This window comes from Pelodiscus sinensis, chromosome 1 (genome assembly GCF_052426305.1).
Source record: "Pelodiscus sinensis isolate ZL-2025 chromosome 1, ASM5242630v1, whole genome shotgun sequence".
Lineage (NCBI taxonomy): Eukaryota > Metazoa > Chordata > Testudines > Trionychidae > Pelodiscus > Pelodiscus sinensis.
Window position 1 is genome coordinate 344,258,237 of NC_143052.1, and position 15,831 is coordinate 344,274,067.

General features: G+C 46.7%; 1 protein-coding gene across 10 annotated transcripts in view; it reads right to left on the reverse strand.

Annotated features, from left to right (window-relative positions):
• Positions 1-15,831, reverse strand: part of FAM168A (family with sequence similarity 168 member A) — a 372,849-nt gene that overhangs the window by 12,076 nt on the left and 344,942 nt on the right. For all 10 annotated transcript variants that reach the window (XM_075919566.2, XM_075919569.2, XM_075919567.2 and 7 more), the window contains 2 exons: positions 8,485-8,627; positions 1,345-1,519 (listed from right to left, as the gene is read on the reverse strand). In XM_075919566.2, coding sequence (XP_075775681.2) covers positions 1,345-1,519; positions 8,485-8,627 — 318 coding nt within the window. The remainder of the gene's footprint in view (positions 1-1,344; positions 1,520-8,484; positions 8,628-15,831) is intronic.

Genomic DNA, 15,831 nt, shown 5'->3' on the forward strand with positions numbered 1-15,831 from the left:
TGCATATGACAACTGCAGACTTATTTTGTTCTAAGAGTCATCTTGATGTTCAGAATGACTCTTTAAAAATATATATGCCCAAAGAATGCATTTATTGTACAATCATTAAACCCTAGACACTTACCACCTGGAGTAATTACATTTCCTTCCCAACATAAGTTTAGGGAGTACTGCACATACCACAGGAAAGAGAATTGTCCCTTTGAATGGTGCCTGCTGTACAGATGGTGACATTACCATTCATGACAGAGATTCCCACCACAAACAGATATTTTTGATTTACAAATTACTGGAACAAGCTAACAGGACATGCAGTATATTGCTGGGAATGTACAGCCGCGGCAGTCTTTAAAAACCCTGCTGGACAAGTCAAGGAGCAATACTGACAATTGTTCGGTTGAATAACAGCCAAGGACAGAAATATAAACTGTCGTGCAAATAAAAAGAGTCTCTGTCCTTTGTTTTAGGTGATATCTATTCATCTGCTTTTATATGGATTTAAATGTGAGCATAAATTACATATGATCTGGGAATTATATATATGCTAACATTAATGTTTCTATTGTCAAAATATTTAATACTAACATCTTCAACAACATTATAAAAACCTTATAAAAGGAGCCAGAGGTTAAGAACACAACAGTGTTGTGAATAAGGAATTAAGCTGCTTATTACATTGTTCCTGGAACAGACGGACCAGAGAGGGAATAATACACCTAAAATCTTAAGAATATGTCCCTATAGGGTAAGCCAATTGGAGGGTCTACTTTGTTATCTTTGAAAATGTGACTATTTAACCACTACTAGGAGCAAATGGATAGAACCTTTGTTTAAAAAGGAATGGAAGTTGGCAGATAAAGCTACATTTAGCTTCCCTTTTAGTACAGGAAAAACTCATTATGTACATGGCAAGCACTTTTGCACAATTAGCTATGGAAATTAGGGACAATAAAATGCAGTTTGCACTGGGTGCTTTCTTAATTTAATCCCTGAAATAACTTGGAGGGTTGTTGGCCACATTTCAGAAGCAATCATGTATAAACTGGTTTTGAAATTACTTTGTTGCAATGTGCTGTATTTCATCAACCTTTAATACCGAGTCTACTGAGTTTATTGAGGCAAGTTCTTATAGTGTACAGTAGGAGTAAAGACTGCAGAGAGGGGCATGGAATTTAAAATGGACAAATATGTATGTGCTGGCATCTTTTCAATACACAGAGAGTGTATTTCTCCTGGCAAAATCAGCTACAATCATCCCATTGTTACATCACCATAGAAATGCATTATTTGTGCAGATATTCTGAGGGATCCTCTTACTGGTCAGATTAAAGAGCTCATTCTCACCTGCTGACATGGCCATGGTGGTCCCAGCAACCATTCCCATGGCTACACCATTAGTCCTAGGTGCAGCGACAGGGGCTGGATAGATAGCAGAGGGAATGCTGTTTGGCTGAACCACGGTGGTGTGGTGGATGACATGAGGCTGTGCAGCATACACCGGCTGTGTATAATAAGCTCCCTGTTGGAAAGAATAAGTATGAAAATCATTTCAGTTTGGCTGAAAGCACAAGTCCTGATGGAAAGACAATCTCTGAATTCGTTACTTTACTTCAAGACGATCGCAGACTCTGCATGCACTAGATACCAGCTTGATACCACAAGCTGTATGGCCGTTCTTATGTATTGTCGGCTCTGAATCACTGACACAACCATTTGGGTTCAATCATTATTATTTATTGTGCACCTGTGAAGCTGTCGGACTAGGTGCCAGCTCATGCCAAGGTCCCCACGTCTCAACTGAAGACTGACAAATACTCAGCTGGAGCCAGCTTGGCTCACCTGTGTGTTAGTATTGTTAAAACGGATATTTGGATTATAAGAGTGCATTTGCAGTTTAGACTTTTTGAATGCTTATGAAGTGCTGCATACAGTAATCTCACTTGTAACATCTCTATCCCAGAGCGTAAGGTAATAGCTGAGCAATTGTACGGCAGACCCCTGGGACGGTATAATCACCAGACAGGAAAGAGGCGTTAATTAACGTAAAGTGCTGGTATCCAACAGAAGTTGTTATGCTCTGACCAATAGGGAAAGTCCATCAACACCAGATGGACTTTGTGGAACGTTAAAAAGGACAAAGGACATTTGTTGTTTTGCTTCCTCCTTTTGAAGATGAGTCATGCAAGTGAATTATGCCCGTCAGCTTTAGTTTGCAGCTGAGAGCATAAGAGAAGACGGGGATAAAAATCCCTAAAAAGAAGGAACTGGATCTCTGTTCTGCTTGGACTCTACAGGGCAAAGTATCTAGGCATAAGCAAGAAATCCCCAGCTACTTAGTCTGGAATCGTCTATTCAAAATTTAAGAGTGTAACTGCTTAGTCTGGAATTTAAGATTGTAACTGCTTGGTACAATAACTGCTTAGTCTGGAAATGTCTTTCAAAATTTAAGATTGTAACTAATTTGTGCATAAATGTTTACCTGCTTTAACCTTATAAATAACTCTTCTGTTTCCTCTTCCTATTTAACAAGTCTTCATGCAGTTTATATAGAATTGGCCGCGAGGATTGTCTTTTGTGTGAGATCTAAAGTGAATTTAAGCCAGAGTAAGTGACTGGACCCTTCGGACTGAGAATAACCTGAATATTGCTGGGATTCTTGGCAGAAGGTCCCTCTATCACAAAGGCAAGCTCATATGGGTGGTAAGACAGAGGGCAGTGTGCAACAGGACCATCTGTGACCAACCATAAGGCTGTTATAGCGCCTGAAGAGTTTACATGTGATAACTGGTTGGTGAAATCAAAGTAGAGCACTCCTCGTCACTTTGGGGCTTGTGCCCTGTTTTTTTAACAATCTGACTGTAGGTTGGTGCTTTCGGGTCACAGGACAGAGCATGACATCATCACCATCAACACGCTTGACGCTATCACAAAAAGAAGATACGGAACTCACCCCAGAGGGCTCCCAATCTAATACACAGTACAACACAACATCGAATGTGCTGGCTGACCAGGTTAAAGGCCTCCTCTTCTGAGGGAGCCGTTCCATTATTGTGGATTTAATTCTGTGGCAGATTCTCACTGTAACACTTTGTGCATGAAGCACTGACAAGGACCAATTGGAAGACACTGCTCCCATTTCATCCATGTGCAACTCATTATTTAATGAGTCTTTTAAAAAAAAATCCACACAACAATTTTGTTAATTTAATTAATTAATTAATTAATTAATGAGTCTTAAGAAAATTCCACACAACAATTTTGGCCAACAAGTTGTTTTCTTCTGACTTTAGCCCTTCTAATCTCCACACGACATGTGCACTGAGTGGAGGTGGTCAGCTCACACCCTGATAAAGCACCCGGAAACCTGAAGGCTTTACAGGTGTCTGACCCTTCAAGCCCCTCACACCAGCACTCTCAATGGTTTCTCTGTGACTGTCACCCACCATAGATGTGAATTTGGTCTCAGGGATTACTTGAGCCCAACTGAAGTGCAGCTACCTCTGGGGCAGAATATGGGCAGCCCTTTATTACAACAATGCACACTAAAATGGGCCAGGAAGTGAAGATGAATGCCATCTCTCTGCATGAACACTTTCCCCACTGTTGGTCTAGCTCCACCACCGGTCACAGTGGTGAAATATTAAGGTAGACAGGCTCTGTTGTTTTTGCCAGCATATCATCTGTGGAAGGCAGTAAAGCAGCTGCAAAACAATGGATAGGAGCCAGCTTAGCTGCCTCTATTGAGAGCTGTTGCTGTAAAATAATTCAAGTTCTGCATGAGCCAAAAGATAAAATGTTAAGAGTTGCCCATGCACATTGCAGAGCCGAATATCCAGTACTCCATATGTTAACATATGTTGAGCACTAAGCGATGTCTGTAGAAATTCTGTGTGGCTGCTACCTTACAAAATGAGTGACAACTAAAAGAAAAGGGGGAATGCCTGACAGTTGTGAGTCACATTAAGGACATGCAAAGATGCAACGAGAGATAAAGTAGTAGCTACACAAAAGGGTGCATAGTCTAGTTAGGGTTGCGAGCAAGCCTAACGTGAGACTGAATAAGGGCAAATGAAGGCTGCTGAAATCCAAGAGAGCACACCTTGGACAAAAGGGGTAGTCCTGGATAGAATAACACAATAGTTGGAAAAAGAAACTGATGGAAAATGGTTTTTATCCAGAAAATAAAACACATAAAATGTAAGGCTATGCCTGCACTGCAACAGGACCGGCAGCCTTGCTGGGTCCCTGGGCAAGACGGGGGAGGGGACGACTGCTCTGCTCCCCTGGATAAGGTTGCCAGGTGTCCGGTTTTGAACTGGACAGTCTGATATTTGAGGGTTCTGTCCGAGAAACAAATTGAGAAAATACCGGACATATAAAATGTCCGGTATTTTCTAATTAGGTACATATTATTGTTATTAGGAGCATCAGTACCTAGTTGCGAACTGCCTGGCTGGTAGACACGCTCACATGGGGGGCAGGGTGGGAAGGAATCTCCGGGGCCGGACTCACTCGTGCTTCACCGGGACCGTGCCCGGGACAGGCAGCACCCCAGGATCTGTATGTGCCCAGGTCAGTCCCGCTCCCTGCCGGCTGATTTTCTCCCCTGCTCCTCCCAAACCCCTTCCAGCCAGCCCTGCTTCTCGCTGGCTGGTCCCAATCTCCCCCAGCCAGCCTTGCTCCCCGCGACCAGCCTTGCTTCCCGCCAGCTGGTTCTCCCCCCCATCCCGATCTCCCCTGGCCAGCCCCGCTGCCCCCGACCCCACCCTCCACCAGCCCTGCTTCCCAATGGCCAGTTCCCCTCCCCTCCCCCGCTTCCCCCGGCCAGCCCTGCTCCCCTCCTGGACGGTCCCCTCCCCCATCTGAAATCAACCGTGTCTGGTATTTTTTTTAGGCCACCTGGTACCCCTACCCCTGGAAGGAGTGGGGCCTCAGGCGGAAGGGATGGGGCTAGGGCTAGGCAGTGTCATGGCTCCCTCATGCAACCATCAATGCTCCTGGAGCGCGCTGAATGGCATGCCAGAAACAATTTAAAGGGGCCAGGGCTCCAGCCGCCACTGCTACTCCAGGCTCTTTTGTATCACTAGGGCCTGGGGCAGTCGCCCCCCTTGTCTCTCTCCCCCAAGTGGGCCGGCTACACTGGAAACTGCACGACAAAACTTTTGCCTCCCAGAAGTGTTAAATGAACAAAAGACAAAAGCTTTGCAGAGGAAAAGCGCTGGTGTGAACAGCTTGTAGCTAATGCTGCTTGGAGCAGGTGGAAGTTTTTTGTTGGCAAAAGAGCCAACGTGCCGACAAACAGCAGCTATGCTGCATGACTTTTAGTGACATGGTTGTAGTGGCACAAAAGCTGAAAGCCTTAGTGGTTTAAGGAAGAGAAACTGTAGATGGAGCCATGTAAGGATAGTGCAATTGAAAATGTAAAAGATTATAGTGAGAAGATTATAGTGTGTAAACAAAGAGGAGAGATTTCTTCACAAGTCAGGGATAGCCACTGTAGAACCTCCAACAAGGTATGGCATTGACAGAAGCAAGAGATAAACCCTGGCTATTAAATTAGCTCTTTCCATCAGAATCCACCGAGGCTGACTGGACAACTGCCAGAAGCAGAAATATATTTCTCGAGGGAAGAAGAAGACGTGCTAAGATAAATCAGGATCATGCCAAAGCAGCTGATTGAGAAATCAGCCTTTGAAGTCAGAAAGAACTCAGGTAGAATTCTGCCCTAAAGTCTGAAGGGGCAGACATAACAGGTATGGGGGGAAGCCACTGCACACTGGCAGCCATTTGGACAACACACTGGAGGAAATAAAAGTCTGCGTTCAGCTGCACAGTTCTGCTCAGAGGAGCCAAAGCAGCTAAAATACTGAAACACACACAGGCTGTGGGATCTTGTTGAACCAGACAATGAGGAGACTTTCAGCTGATATTTCAAACATGCAGGACAACAGCTGAACTGCAGGTGAACTCTAGACAAGTGGAGAAGCTAATATAACAAGGGAGGAATGGATCAGGGAAAGATCGGGAAACGAGGCTGCTTTACCCAATTTCAGCGGAGGGGAAGGTATTGGTAACACTAGCCTCGTGTGTGTCTGTTGTAATAACCGGGGTCTATCAGGCCTGCCCTGAGTGTGAGCGAAACAGTTGGAAAGTGGCTGAAGGTTTATAAAATATCGTACTCGCCTGCAAGAAAGAATGTTGACAGCAAAGGAATGGAAGGAGAAACAGGAAGAGGCAATAAAAGGAAGACACAGATTGATCGAAACAAAAATGCTTATTGATAACACCAATGGCCTGTATTAAGATGGTGACTGGTAAACAAAAGAAGATGGAATCGGAAATACAAGACCATCTGGTGCTTCAGAATTTGATGGGGAACAGGAGGAGGTTTGGAGCTATTCTGCCCAGGACTCCTTTTGAGGTCCTTCAAAGGGAAACTTGGGGGGCGAGGGGGACTGCAAACAGCAAGCTCTGCCATCATGGCTGCCACTGGCACCATCTTCTGGCAGAGGGGACTAGTTGGGAGGGGCCCAAGGGGGGGGTGTCAGCCCCCAGGAGCCACCTGACCTCTCCATATGACATCCCCATGTGACTCCTCCCTGTCCCACACCTGGCCTGGGGGTCCCATGCTCTGCCCAACCCATCCCATGTTACCTGGGTGGGGAGGAGGAGTGTCACTCTCCTGCCGTGCTGCACTGGACACAGGCTGTCCTGCTCCTTCCCCACTGTGCTGCACCATGCTGGCAGCCTCCCAGGTAGCATGGCTATTGGCTGTCTGGCATGTGGGAGAATGCTGCTGGTGCCAACCCATTCCAGCATGTTGCTCGGAGCAGTGTCCCCTCCAGGCAGCATGGCTGCCCTTTTAGGAGCGTTGTCTGACACCCCCAAAAGAGTCTGCACAGAGATGGGGAAAGCAGTCACCCATTGCTCTGACAACTGAGAACCAAAGAGGAAACACACAGACTAAGGAAAAGAGGAGTAAAGCCATAGCTTCCTGGATCATGTCTAACACCGAAGCAGGGTGTGCCAGGGACTGCCACGAAAGGCAGGTGACTGAACAAGAGACAAAGATTTCTGGGTAGGAGGAGAGATTTCTTGAAACTAAATTGTCAAGAGTTGATTTGTTGCTGCTCCTTGTGCACCAGCCTTTTGGGTTTGGTTCTTAGAGACAGGGTTTCCTGTAAGCTGCGTGTTTGTGTGGCTGCTCAGGAAATATTCCAACACTAGTCCTAGTCTCCCAGCTGATTAGCAGGCACATAAGAATGGCCAGACTGGGTCAAACCAAAGGTCCATCCAGCCCTGTATCCTGTCTGCTGACTGTGGCCAATGCCAGGTGCCCCAGAGGGAGTGAACCGAACAGGTAATGATCAAGCAATCTCCCTCCTGCCATCCATCTCCATCCTCTGACAAACAGAAGCTAGGAACACCATTCCTGACCCATCCTGGCTAATAGCCATTAATGGACTTAACCTCCATGAATCTATCTAGTTCTCTTTTAAACTCTGTTATAGTCCTAGCCTTCACAACCTCCTCAGGCAAGGAGTTCCACAGGTTGACTGTGCGCTGTGTGAAGAACTTCCTTTTATTTGTTTTAAACCTGCTGCCCATTAATTTCAGTTGGTGGCCCCTAGTTCTTATATTATGGGAACAAGTAAATAACTTTTCCTTATTCACTTTTTCCACACCACTCATGATTTTATACACCTCTATCATATCTCCCCTTAGTCTCCTCTTTTCCAAGCTGAGAAGTCCTAGTCTCTTTAATCTCTCCTCATATGGGACCCGTTCCAAACCCCTAATCATTTTAGTTGCCCTTCTCTGAACCTTTTCTAAAGCTCCCACAACTAGGTTTGTGTTTCTTCTGGTGGTGCACATTTGCTACATGCCTCAGTGCATATAACAAAATTTATTCCACACAGATGGAAAAGATTAGACCTGGCAACGCTGCTTAGAGGAGATTATTCAAACCAAAGCATCAGGATTCATACAGCATTAGTGAACTTCTCTCACTCTGACAAAAAGCCCCTTGATGGTCCATGACCAGAAGTGGTAAAGATCTTCAACACACAGCATCCTCCGGCCGCATAATGCTACCTAGGATTAGAGCGGCTTGGTTCAGTACTGGCTCAAAGCAGAGAGCACCACAGACCAGTGCAATCCAATTTCACAGGTGACAAGCTGCACAAAAGCCAATAGACAACCCCATCAGATATCATGCAGAAGTAGGGCCCACTGTGCTAGACAGCACCACCAGCACCACTTCCTCCAACATCTACAGAAGGCTTTTCGTGGCAGTCTCCCACCCACATCCTGACCAGGTCCAAGCAGTTGGAAGGTTGCTCAGATGGTGTATGTACAAGATAGAAATAGGTGAATTCATATAGCCCGAAGCATAGTATCTACGCCAGTAATATGTTCTTAGCTATTCTGGATGACACACAAGCTTGTACTGCTACTTTTTTCTCTTGCTTGCTAGACACATACCTGGGCATACAGGTTCTGCTGTGGATAGGCACTTCTGATGGGGTACATAGCAGTTTGGTAAGGATTTGGAGATGGAGAATAGGGAGGTGGTGCACTGTTACTCTGGGTAGGTGGAACCTTGTATGGAGTCCCAGCGGTGTACCCTGTTGAAAACAAAAACAGCCTGCATTAGTGCCATGCCTTAAGCCTACGGGAGACAGCAGAGGAGCAGGCTGACATGGCGCAATAGCAATTTCAACCATGCTGAGAACACCATTTTCACTCAGTGTCTACAGCGCCCCACAGATGCAGAAGCCACTCAATAGGAGTCTAGAGCAAATCACTGGCTCAGCCTAAAGGACAATTTTTCCATATCAACAAAGAATTAGGGGGGCTACGGAGCAGAGGAACTCAGAGGGCTTTGCAGCTGTCTGAGCTGCAGTGGTAACAGTAGCTATCCGAGGCCACAGTAAACCCAAATGCTTTCTGGGGCGGGGACCCCGTCTAACACACCCAGCGCCCAGCACAATGGGGTGCTGACCCTGAATGGAGCTTCAGGCTGTTACACTAATACAGTTTCTAAATGATTACAGCTAAGTCCCTCTCCCAGAGCTCTTCTCCCGGAGAGACTGCAGCAATGATCAGGACCGCTGAGGCAAAGCTCCTCACTGTCGGTGTGTCTAGACTACATGGCTCTGTCGACGGAGCCATATAAATCAGTGTATTCGGCATAGTCAAAGAAGCAGGGATTTCAATAATCCCCGCTTCATTAAAATAAAAATGGCCGCCACGCTGTGCTGACAATCAGCTGATCCGGCACAGTGCGGCAGTCTAGACGTGAAACGAGATTTACCAGAACGGTCGACAAAGGCTTCCTTTGTCGACCGCGCCGCGTCTAGACTGCCGTGCTGTGCCGGATCAGCTGATTGTCGGCACAGCGCGGCGAACATTTTTATTTTAATGACGCGGGGATTGTTTAAATCCCTGCTTCTTTGACTACGCCGAATACACTAATTTACATGGCTCCGTCGACGAAGCCATGTAGTCTAGACGTACCCTCTGAGTCCATTGAGGGAGCAGCATAGCCATGCAGGTTTCTGGCTGGAGACTGACAAATCTGGCTGCCCAGCTACTCTCTGGGATTACATCACCCAAACAGCCAGAGATCAGCCACTTCCTGACGACTGCGGGGAACAATACCCTGGTCCCAGGACCAAGGCGGAGGAAGGCACCCGGGCTCCATATTAAAGGCAAGTCCCTCGATTATTTTGAAATGTTTCTGTTTCTGAAGCCTCAGCCCAGTCAAGGCCACCATTGCGCCAGGCACTGTATGAGTCTAAAGGAGACGTTACACTGTTGGCTCTATGCTGCTGTCCTATTAGGGGAGACATGACAAGGGCCAGACTGAGATTTGTTCACCCCCACGCTCTTTTGTTTGAATCCGGATGTAATGTCATATAAGGATTTCTGAACAATGTGAACCCATAATGTTTCCCGAGAACAATACGTTTCAAAACACTGGGCCTGATTCAGTAAATCGGGGGCATGGAGGTGTATAGTAGGGCAGCTAAATATAGGTTAATTGAATAGTCATAAGAACATAAAAACATAAGAATGGTTGTACTGGGTCAGACCAAAGGTCCATTAGCCCAGTAGCCTGTCTGCCGACAGTGGCCAGCACCAGGTGCTCCAGAGAGGGTGGACTGAAGGCAATGATCAAGCGATTTGTCTCCTGCCATTCCTCTCCAGCCTCTGAAAAACAGAGGCCAAGGACACCATTTCTATCCCCTGGCTAATAGTCTTTTATGGACCTAACCTCCATGAAATTATCTAGCTTCTCTTTAAACTCTATTATAGTCCTAGCCTTCACAGCCTCCTCTGGCAAGGAGTTCCACAGGTTGACTACACGCTGTGTGAAGAACTTTCTTTTATTAATTTTAAACCTGCTACCCATTAACTTCATTTGGTGTCCTCTATTTCTTGGTAGTCAAGTAATCTCATGAATTCTTATCGGTTAGTCCACTATTCTATAGTCCCCGGGGGTGGGGGCAGCAGCGAGTGTGCTCCGGCCTCACTCCCGAGGAGCCCCCTGCCACTCTGCTCTGCTGTTTCTGTATCAGAGGCAGCAGCGCAGGGTGCCAGGCGTGAGCTGGTCCGTGAGGGGAGCCAGTTTAAAAACAAGCTCCCCTCGCAGACTGCCTGCCTGTCACCTTGTGCTGCTGCCCGGACCTGTCGCAAGCCAGGACTGAGCTGGGCTGCTGGCCAGCCTGCTAAAAAAATTATTCTCAATGGCGGGGTGGGGGGAATGCTTGTCCGTTATAGCATTTACTGATAAGCTTTTGCTTATTCGTTAATCGACTACACTATTACATCCCTAGTGTATAGTACATCTCACTGGAGGGGTTCACCTCTTGTACGGCAGCTTAAATCCTTGCAGGGTTTTTCTTTCCTTGACTGGAGGGAAGGGGACGTCTAGATTGGACAGTTAGGAAAACTATTTCACTAGGAGGGTGGTGAAGCACTGGAATGGGTTATCTAGGGAGGTGGTGGAACCTCCATCCTTAGAGGTTTTTAAGTCCCGGCTTGACAAATCCCTGGCTGGGTTGATTTAGTTGGGATTGGTCCTGCTTTTAGCAGAGGGTTGAACTCGATGACTTCCTGAGGTCGCGTCCGACCCTAAATTGCCATGATTCTATAATTACAGTCTGGGAAATACTGCTCTCACATATCCACAACTGTCCAAACAGTGACTATGTTTTCAAGTCTTCCACAGCATTCATATGGTGGCTTCTTGGGTAATACCAGTACTCACGGGGTTAAAAACAAGGCATGACTCGAGGGGCTTGCATTACACCTCTAAATGCCCTTCAAGACCATATCTATAGTTTGAGTAATTTTCTCTCCAATCTGGGAGCTTTTGTCCTCATTCATTGTCTGCTGGCTGGTTAAATCAGTAATATAATTGTTGGGGATTCTAGATTGCACCAGACTATTTTTAAGTGCTTACGCCGCAAAGTAGTGACTGGAAAGCTTGTGGCAACGCAGCTGCAGAGGAAGGGCTGAGTCTCTCTTGTCCTTCCCTAGCACTGCAGCTTTCATTGTTAACAATTAAGATGTCTGAATACCATTATGAACCCATTGCTCTAGCGATTCGTCTTCATTAAACATTCGGGGCTCAAGGTGAGCCCAGGCGGTAGCTACACAGCAGTGTTTAACCGAGCAAAATTAGTAAGCATCCTGTGTGGGCAAGTGTGCTAATCAAGCTATGCTATGGACTGTTCCCACTAGGTAACATGCTCTAATCTAGGTTCATAACATGCTATTCAGAGAAGACTATCCTTTTGAACATTGCATGTTAGAGCTGGACTATGCACACGTAAGTGGGGTAGCATGCTTCCAACTGCAACTGGAGTGCTACTACTCACACACCATAAGAAAAATAGCAAGCATAGCTTTGTAGAAGCCAGGGAAGGGTCACTACATGAACCCAAATCACTGGATTTAGCCCTTACACCTTAAAGTGATGAGAAGCCTTTTAATGTCTAAAATGCACAAAAATGGACCAGAGGTTTCCATTGGTGGTTTCCTGGTCTGTAAAGCGGGCATACTGCCCGACTTCACAGGGCAATTGAGCAATGCATACTGTAGAAGGCTCAATCTATTAAAATCCTGAACTTCTCCTACAGGAGGCTGAACCTTCAGCTCCCACTGTCTTCAACATGAAGCCCTATGTTAGCAAAGCAGTTGGAGACCCTGATGTGAAGGGTGTTAGAGACATGCAAAAATATTACAGCTGTTCCTTATGAGCCCTGAGGCCAGAATAGGTGCATAGTTAGTCAACGTGAACAGTGTGCTGCTTTAACTTGCTGGATCGAACTGTGGGGGGGAGGGGGGCTTTGTAAGAAGCCATTTCATAATAAAAGTGTCTGCAGCAGTGTGTGCTCTTGATTGCCTAATTCAAATGCAGGGGAAAAAAAACACTTAAGAATCAAATGCAAATTGGAAGCCACAATAGCCGCCTATTGACACAGCATGTGAAGTGTGCCACAGAAGCTACAAAGGGTCCAACGCTACTTGCACTAAGTATGTCTATACCGCAATTACAAACCCATGGCTGGACCAGGCCAGCTGACTCGGCTTTGCGGGTCCTGGGCTTGTGGGGCTCTTTTTGCAGTGTTTTCTTCTGGGCTTGGGCTGCAATATGAGTGCTTGAGACCCTGATACCTCGCAGGATCGGTGAGATAGCCCCACAGCCTGAGCTCCCCCCACCTCCCTCAGCCTGCAACAGCAGGAGGAGCAGGCTCTTGGTGACAACTAGCTTGCTGATATTTCCGTAGCAGCTCTGCTCTAGGTAACTGACGCGCCATTATAATTAGCATCTATCCACGGCATCGCTTATTTTTATATTTCTAGCTGCGTAGATTTGGCAGGGCAAGACTGTACACTGAATAATTTATTTATCTTGTAACTGAAGCACCGTTGAGTCCTATCAGTGCCACAATTGTTTTATTCTCCCCTGTAAGCCTGCAATTAACAGAGGCCCATTGGAAACAAAGACCTGAAATGTAAGCAGCTGCACCTGACAAATATGGAAAAGTGCTGACTTCCAGCTGTGCCGAAGCCGCTGATTCCTCCACATATAACAGACTGTAATAGGGGATTTGTGGGTTTGTTTATGGTGACTCATCAGGTATCTTATCTACAAAGGTCACCTTATTTTAAAGAGCGTGTCTCAGATTGCTTTTGTACCAACCCTGCTCCCTGCAGTCCATTGGCATTACTGACAAAAGCAGTGAACTTGCTCTGTTGCTATTAAGAACCACAGCCACTTGCTCCTTGTGTGCGGATGGAGTCCCGGAAAGAGAACCTGACTTCTCTTACAGAGGCAAACACTGTCTTATGCAGCAAGCTAGAGTAATGAGGCTTGACACCTGGACTGTTTTGTGGAAGCATGGGATGAAAACATCTTTCCTCGGGCAGGAGGGGGCTTTGCAGCCATTCCACGAACACGACCGCATCCGCAGGGCTGCAATGGCACTTTAACGTTGCCTGGCGTTCTATCGGGTAACTGATTTGTAACTGGTCCCACAGGTGGCAGAGCCCTTCAGAGAGAGGGGGCCAGGAACAAAACTCCTAAACGTTTCTCCCATGGGGCTGCAGTCACCGAGGGATGAAAGACACTTGGTAAAAGAAGCATTGCCTCATTTATATGCAAACACTGGCTCCAGTGAAGCTGTTAGGAAAAACAGAGTAAAATCTCTACAGGGAGATTTATTGGTTCTGTCCTGCTTTAGAGAGAAGACCCTTTATCAAGGACTGAAGAAAGCAGGGTTGGGTCCAGTTTTACTAGAACCCCAAGGGAACAGCAGCCGCTCTGCATCTCCCCCAAAGCCATTTTTACACCCCCTGGAGTTCCCCCAACCAGCCTGGTAAGGCAGCTTTCTGCCTGATTTGTCCCACCAGAATGGCATAAAGCTGGAAAAATGGGGCCCATATCTGTGTATCTAGCAGGCTGTGTTTGACTGAATTCCACAGCATGTCTTGTTTACCATCCCATCTTTCAGACAGGCATGGCCCACGAAGACTACTCGTCCCAGCTCATCGTTATTTAAGCAAAGGCCACCTGGCTCACCTGGAACTTTATGCACAGAGACTCGCAGCCTCCAAGGGCTGCATCTGACATGACTGAACACTGTGGCTGCAGCAGCGTCCTGTGGCTTATGAAAATTCAGTGCAGCCCTCAAAAGTGTCTGAGAAGCCATGAAGAACCCAGCCTTTGGAGAGCAAAGTCTGGTAATCCAGGACAGATTTCTCCATCGCCTCACCTTCAAATAGCCTTTTTCATAAAGTTATCAGTCCACTAGTTATCAATCCAGTATATGATCTTCTAATTTTAGATCACGGATACTGACACAATAAATCATTTTTATCTCCTGTCCATTTAAAAAAAGGAAGAAACATTCCAGCTTTATCCAATTCTACTCTTATCAAGACAAATAAGCTGCAACTTTAGAGCAGTGATTCCCAACCTTTTTTATACCGGGGACTGGAAAAGCCATTCACAAACTTTTAGTGGCCTGGTAACATTTTATTTGCATATTTATTACACAAATATAACATTTCAGTTACCAGTCCACCAAAAGCCCCAGTCCCCTGAGGCCTCCCTAGTGCTAGCCCTCGCCTCTTAGAGCTCCCCACCCCTAGAGCTCCCCAGCACTAGCCCTGCCCCTGGAGCCCCCAGCGCCTGCCCCAGCCCCCTCACCTAGTCTTGCACTGCCTCCTTGCCACCAGCTGAGTGCTGCTGCCTGGGTTGCAGCTGCTCTAAGGCTGCCATGCCAGGCTCCATGCAGCCCTCCCACCGTGCAGCAAACCACTCTTCCGCAGTGGGGAGGAGACCTCGACCCTGTCTGCGCTGGTTGGCTGAGAGGCAGGACAGGACACGCTTCTTCCAACGGCCACAGCAGCAGGGCAGGCCCTAGGTGATGTACTCCAGCCCCGACCCCCCAGAGCTGCTGAGGCCCAGCAGCCAGCAGTCTGCGGCCCGGTGCCATTGGTTAGGAACCAACACCTTAAAGATTCAGAAATGTATTTCACTGAAAGCAGCACTGGGTTACATTTCAACATAAGGAACACATGATTAATTCGCTATTTACAATAAATGCCACTACTTTGTCTTGTGAGCCATTCACGTGTTCCAGTGTTAAAAAGTTGTTAGGCTGGTGGGCTAATGAACTAAAAAGACTTTTCAAAGAAGCAACTTTTTTTTAGACAAATATGCAGAAGAGAAATATACACTTTCCTAGATGAGGGGGAGAGAGCATGCATGCATTTGCTGAGTTTCCACCTGGGTATTATCAACAATGGGAAGCAGATTGAATGTTCCAAGTTCTGTTACTGTTCACCATCTATAAATTCATGACCTTAGACTACAGGAAGACTCAATGTTATCAACTAGTCTCATGAGACTTTTTTTCTTCAAGGTCTAGCTCCTGAGATCACATGGGAATCTCAGCTTTCATTTTTTCAAAAAACTAGTTTCCATTTCTTGTAGTTTCAGAGAAAACCTGGCAAACATGAACCTTAAAGGCCCAGACACCATAAAGGAAATAAAAAAGTCCCACCTATTATTTTAAAAATTGCACTGTTTTGGGGCTTATTATTTTTCAATACAGGCAGTCCCCGACTTACGCGGATCCGACTTATGTAGGATCCGCAGTTACGAACGGGGCTGCCCCAGAGTACACGGACTGCGGGACCTCGCGGTCCTGCCGCCCGTGTACTCTGGGGCTTTCTCTGCGTCTCCCTGGTCTGCAGACCAGGAAGATGCAGAGCAAAGCCGCGGAAGGGCTCGGGCAGCGGGGCACCCCA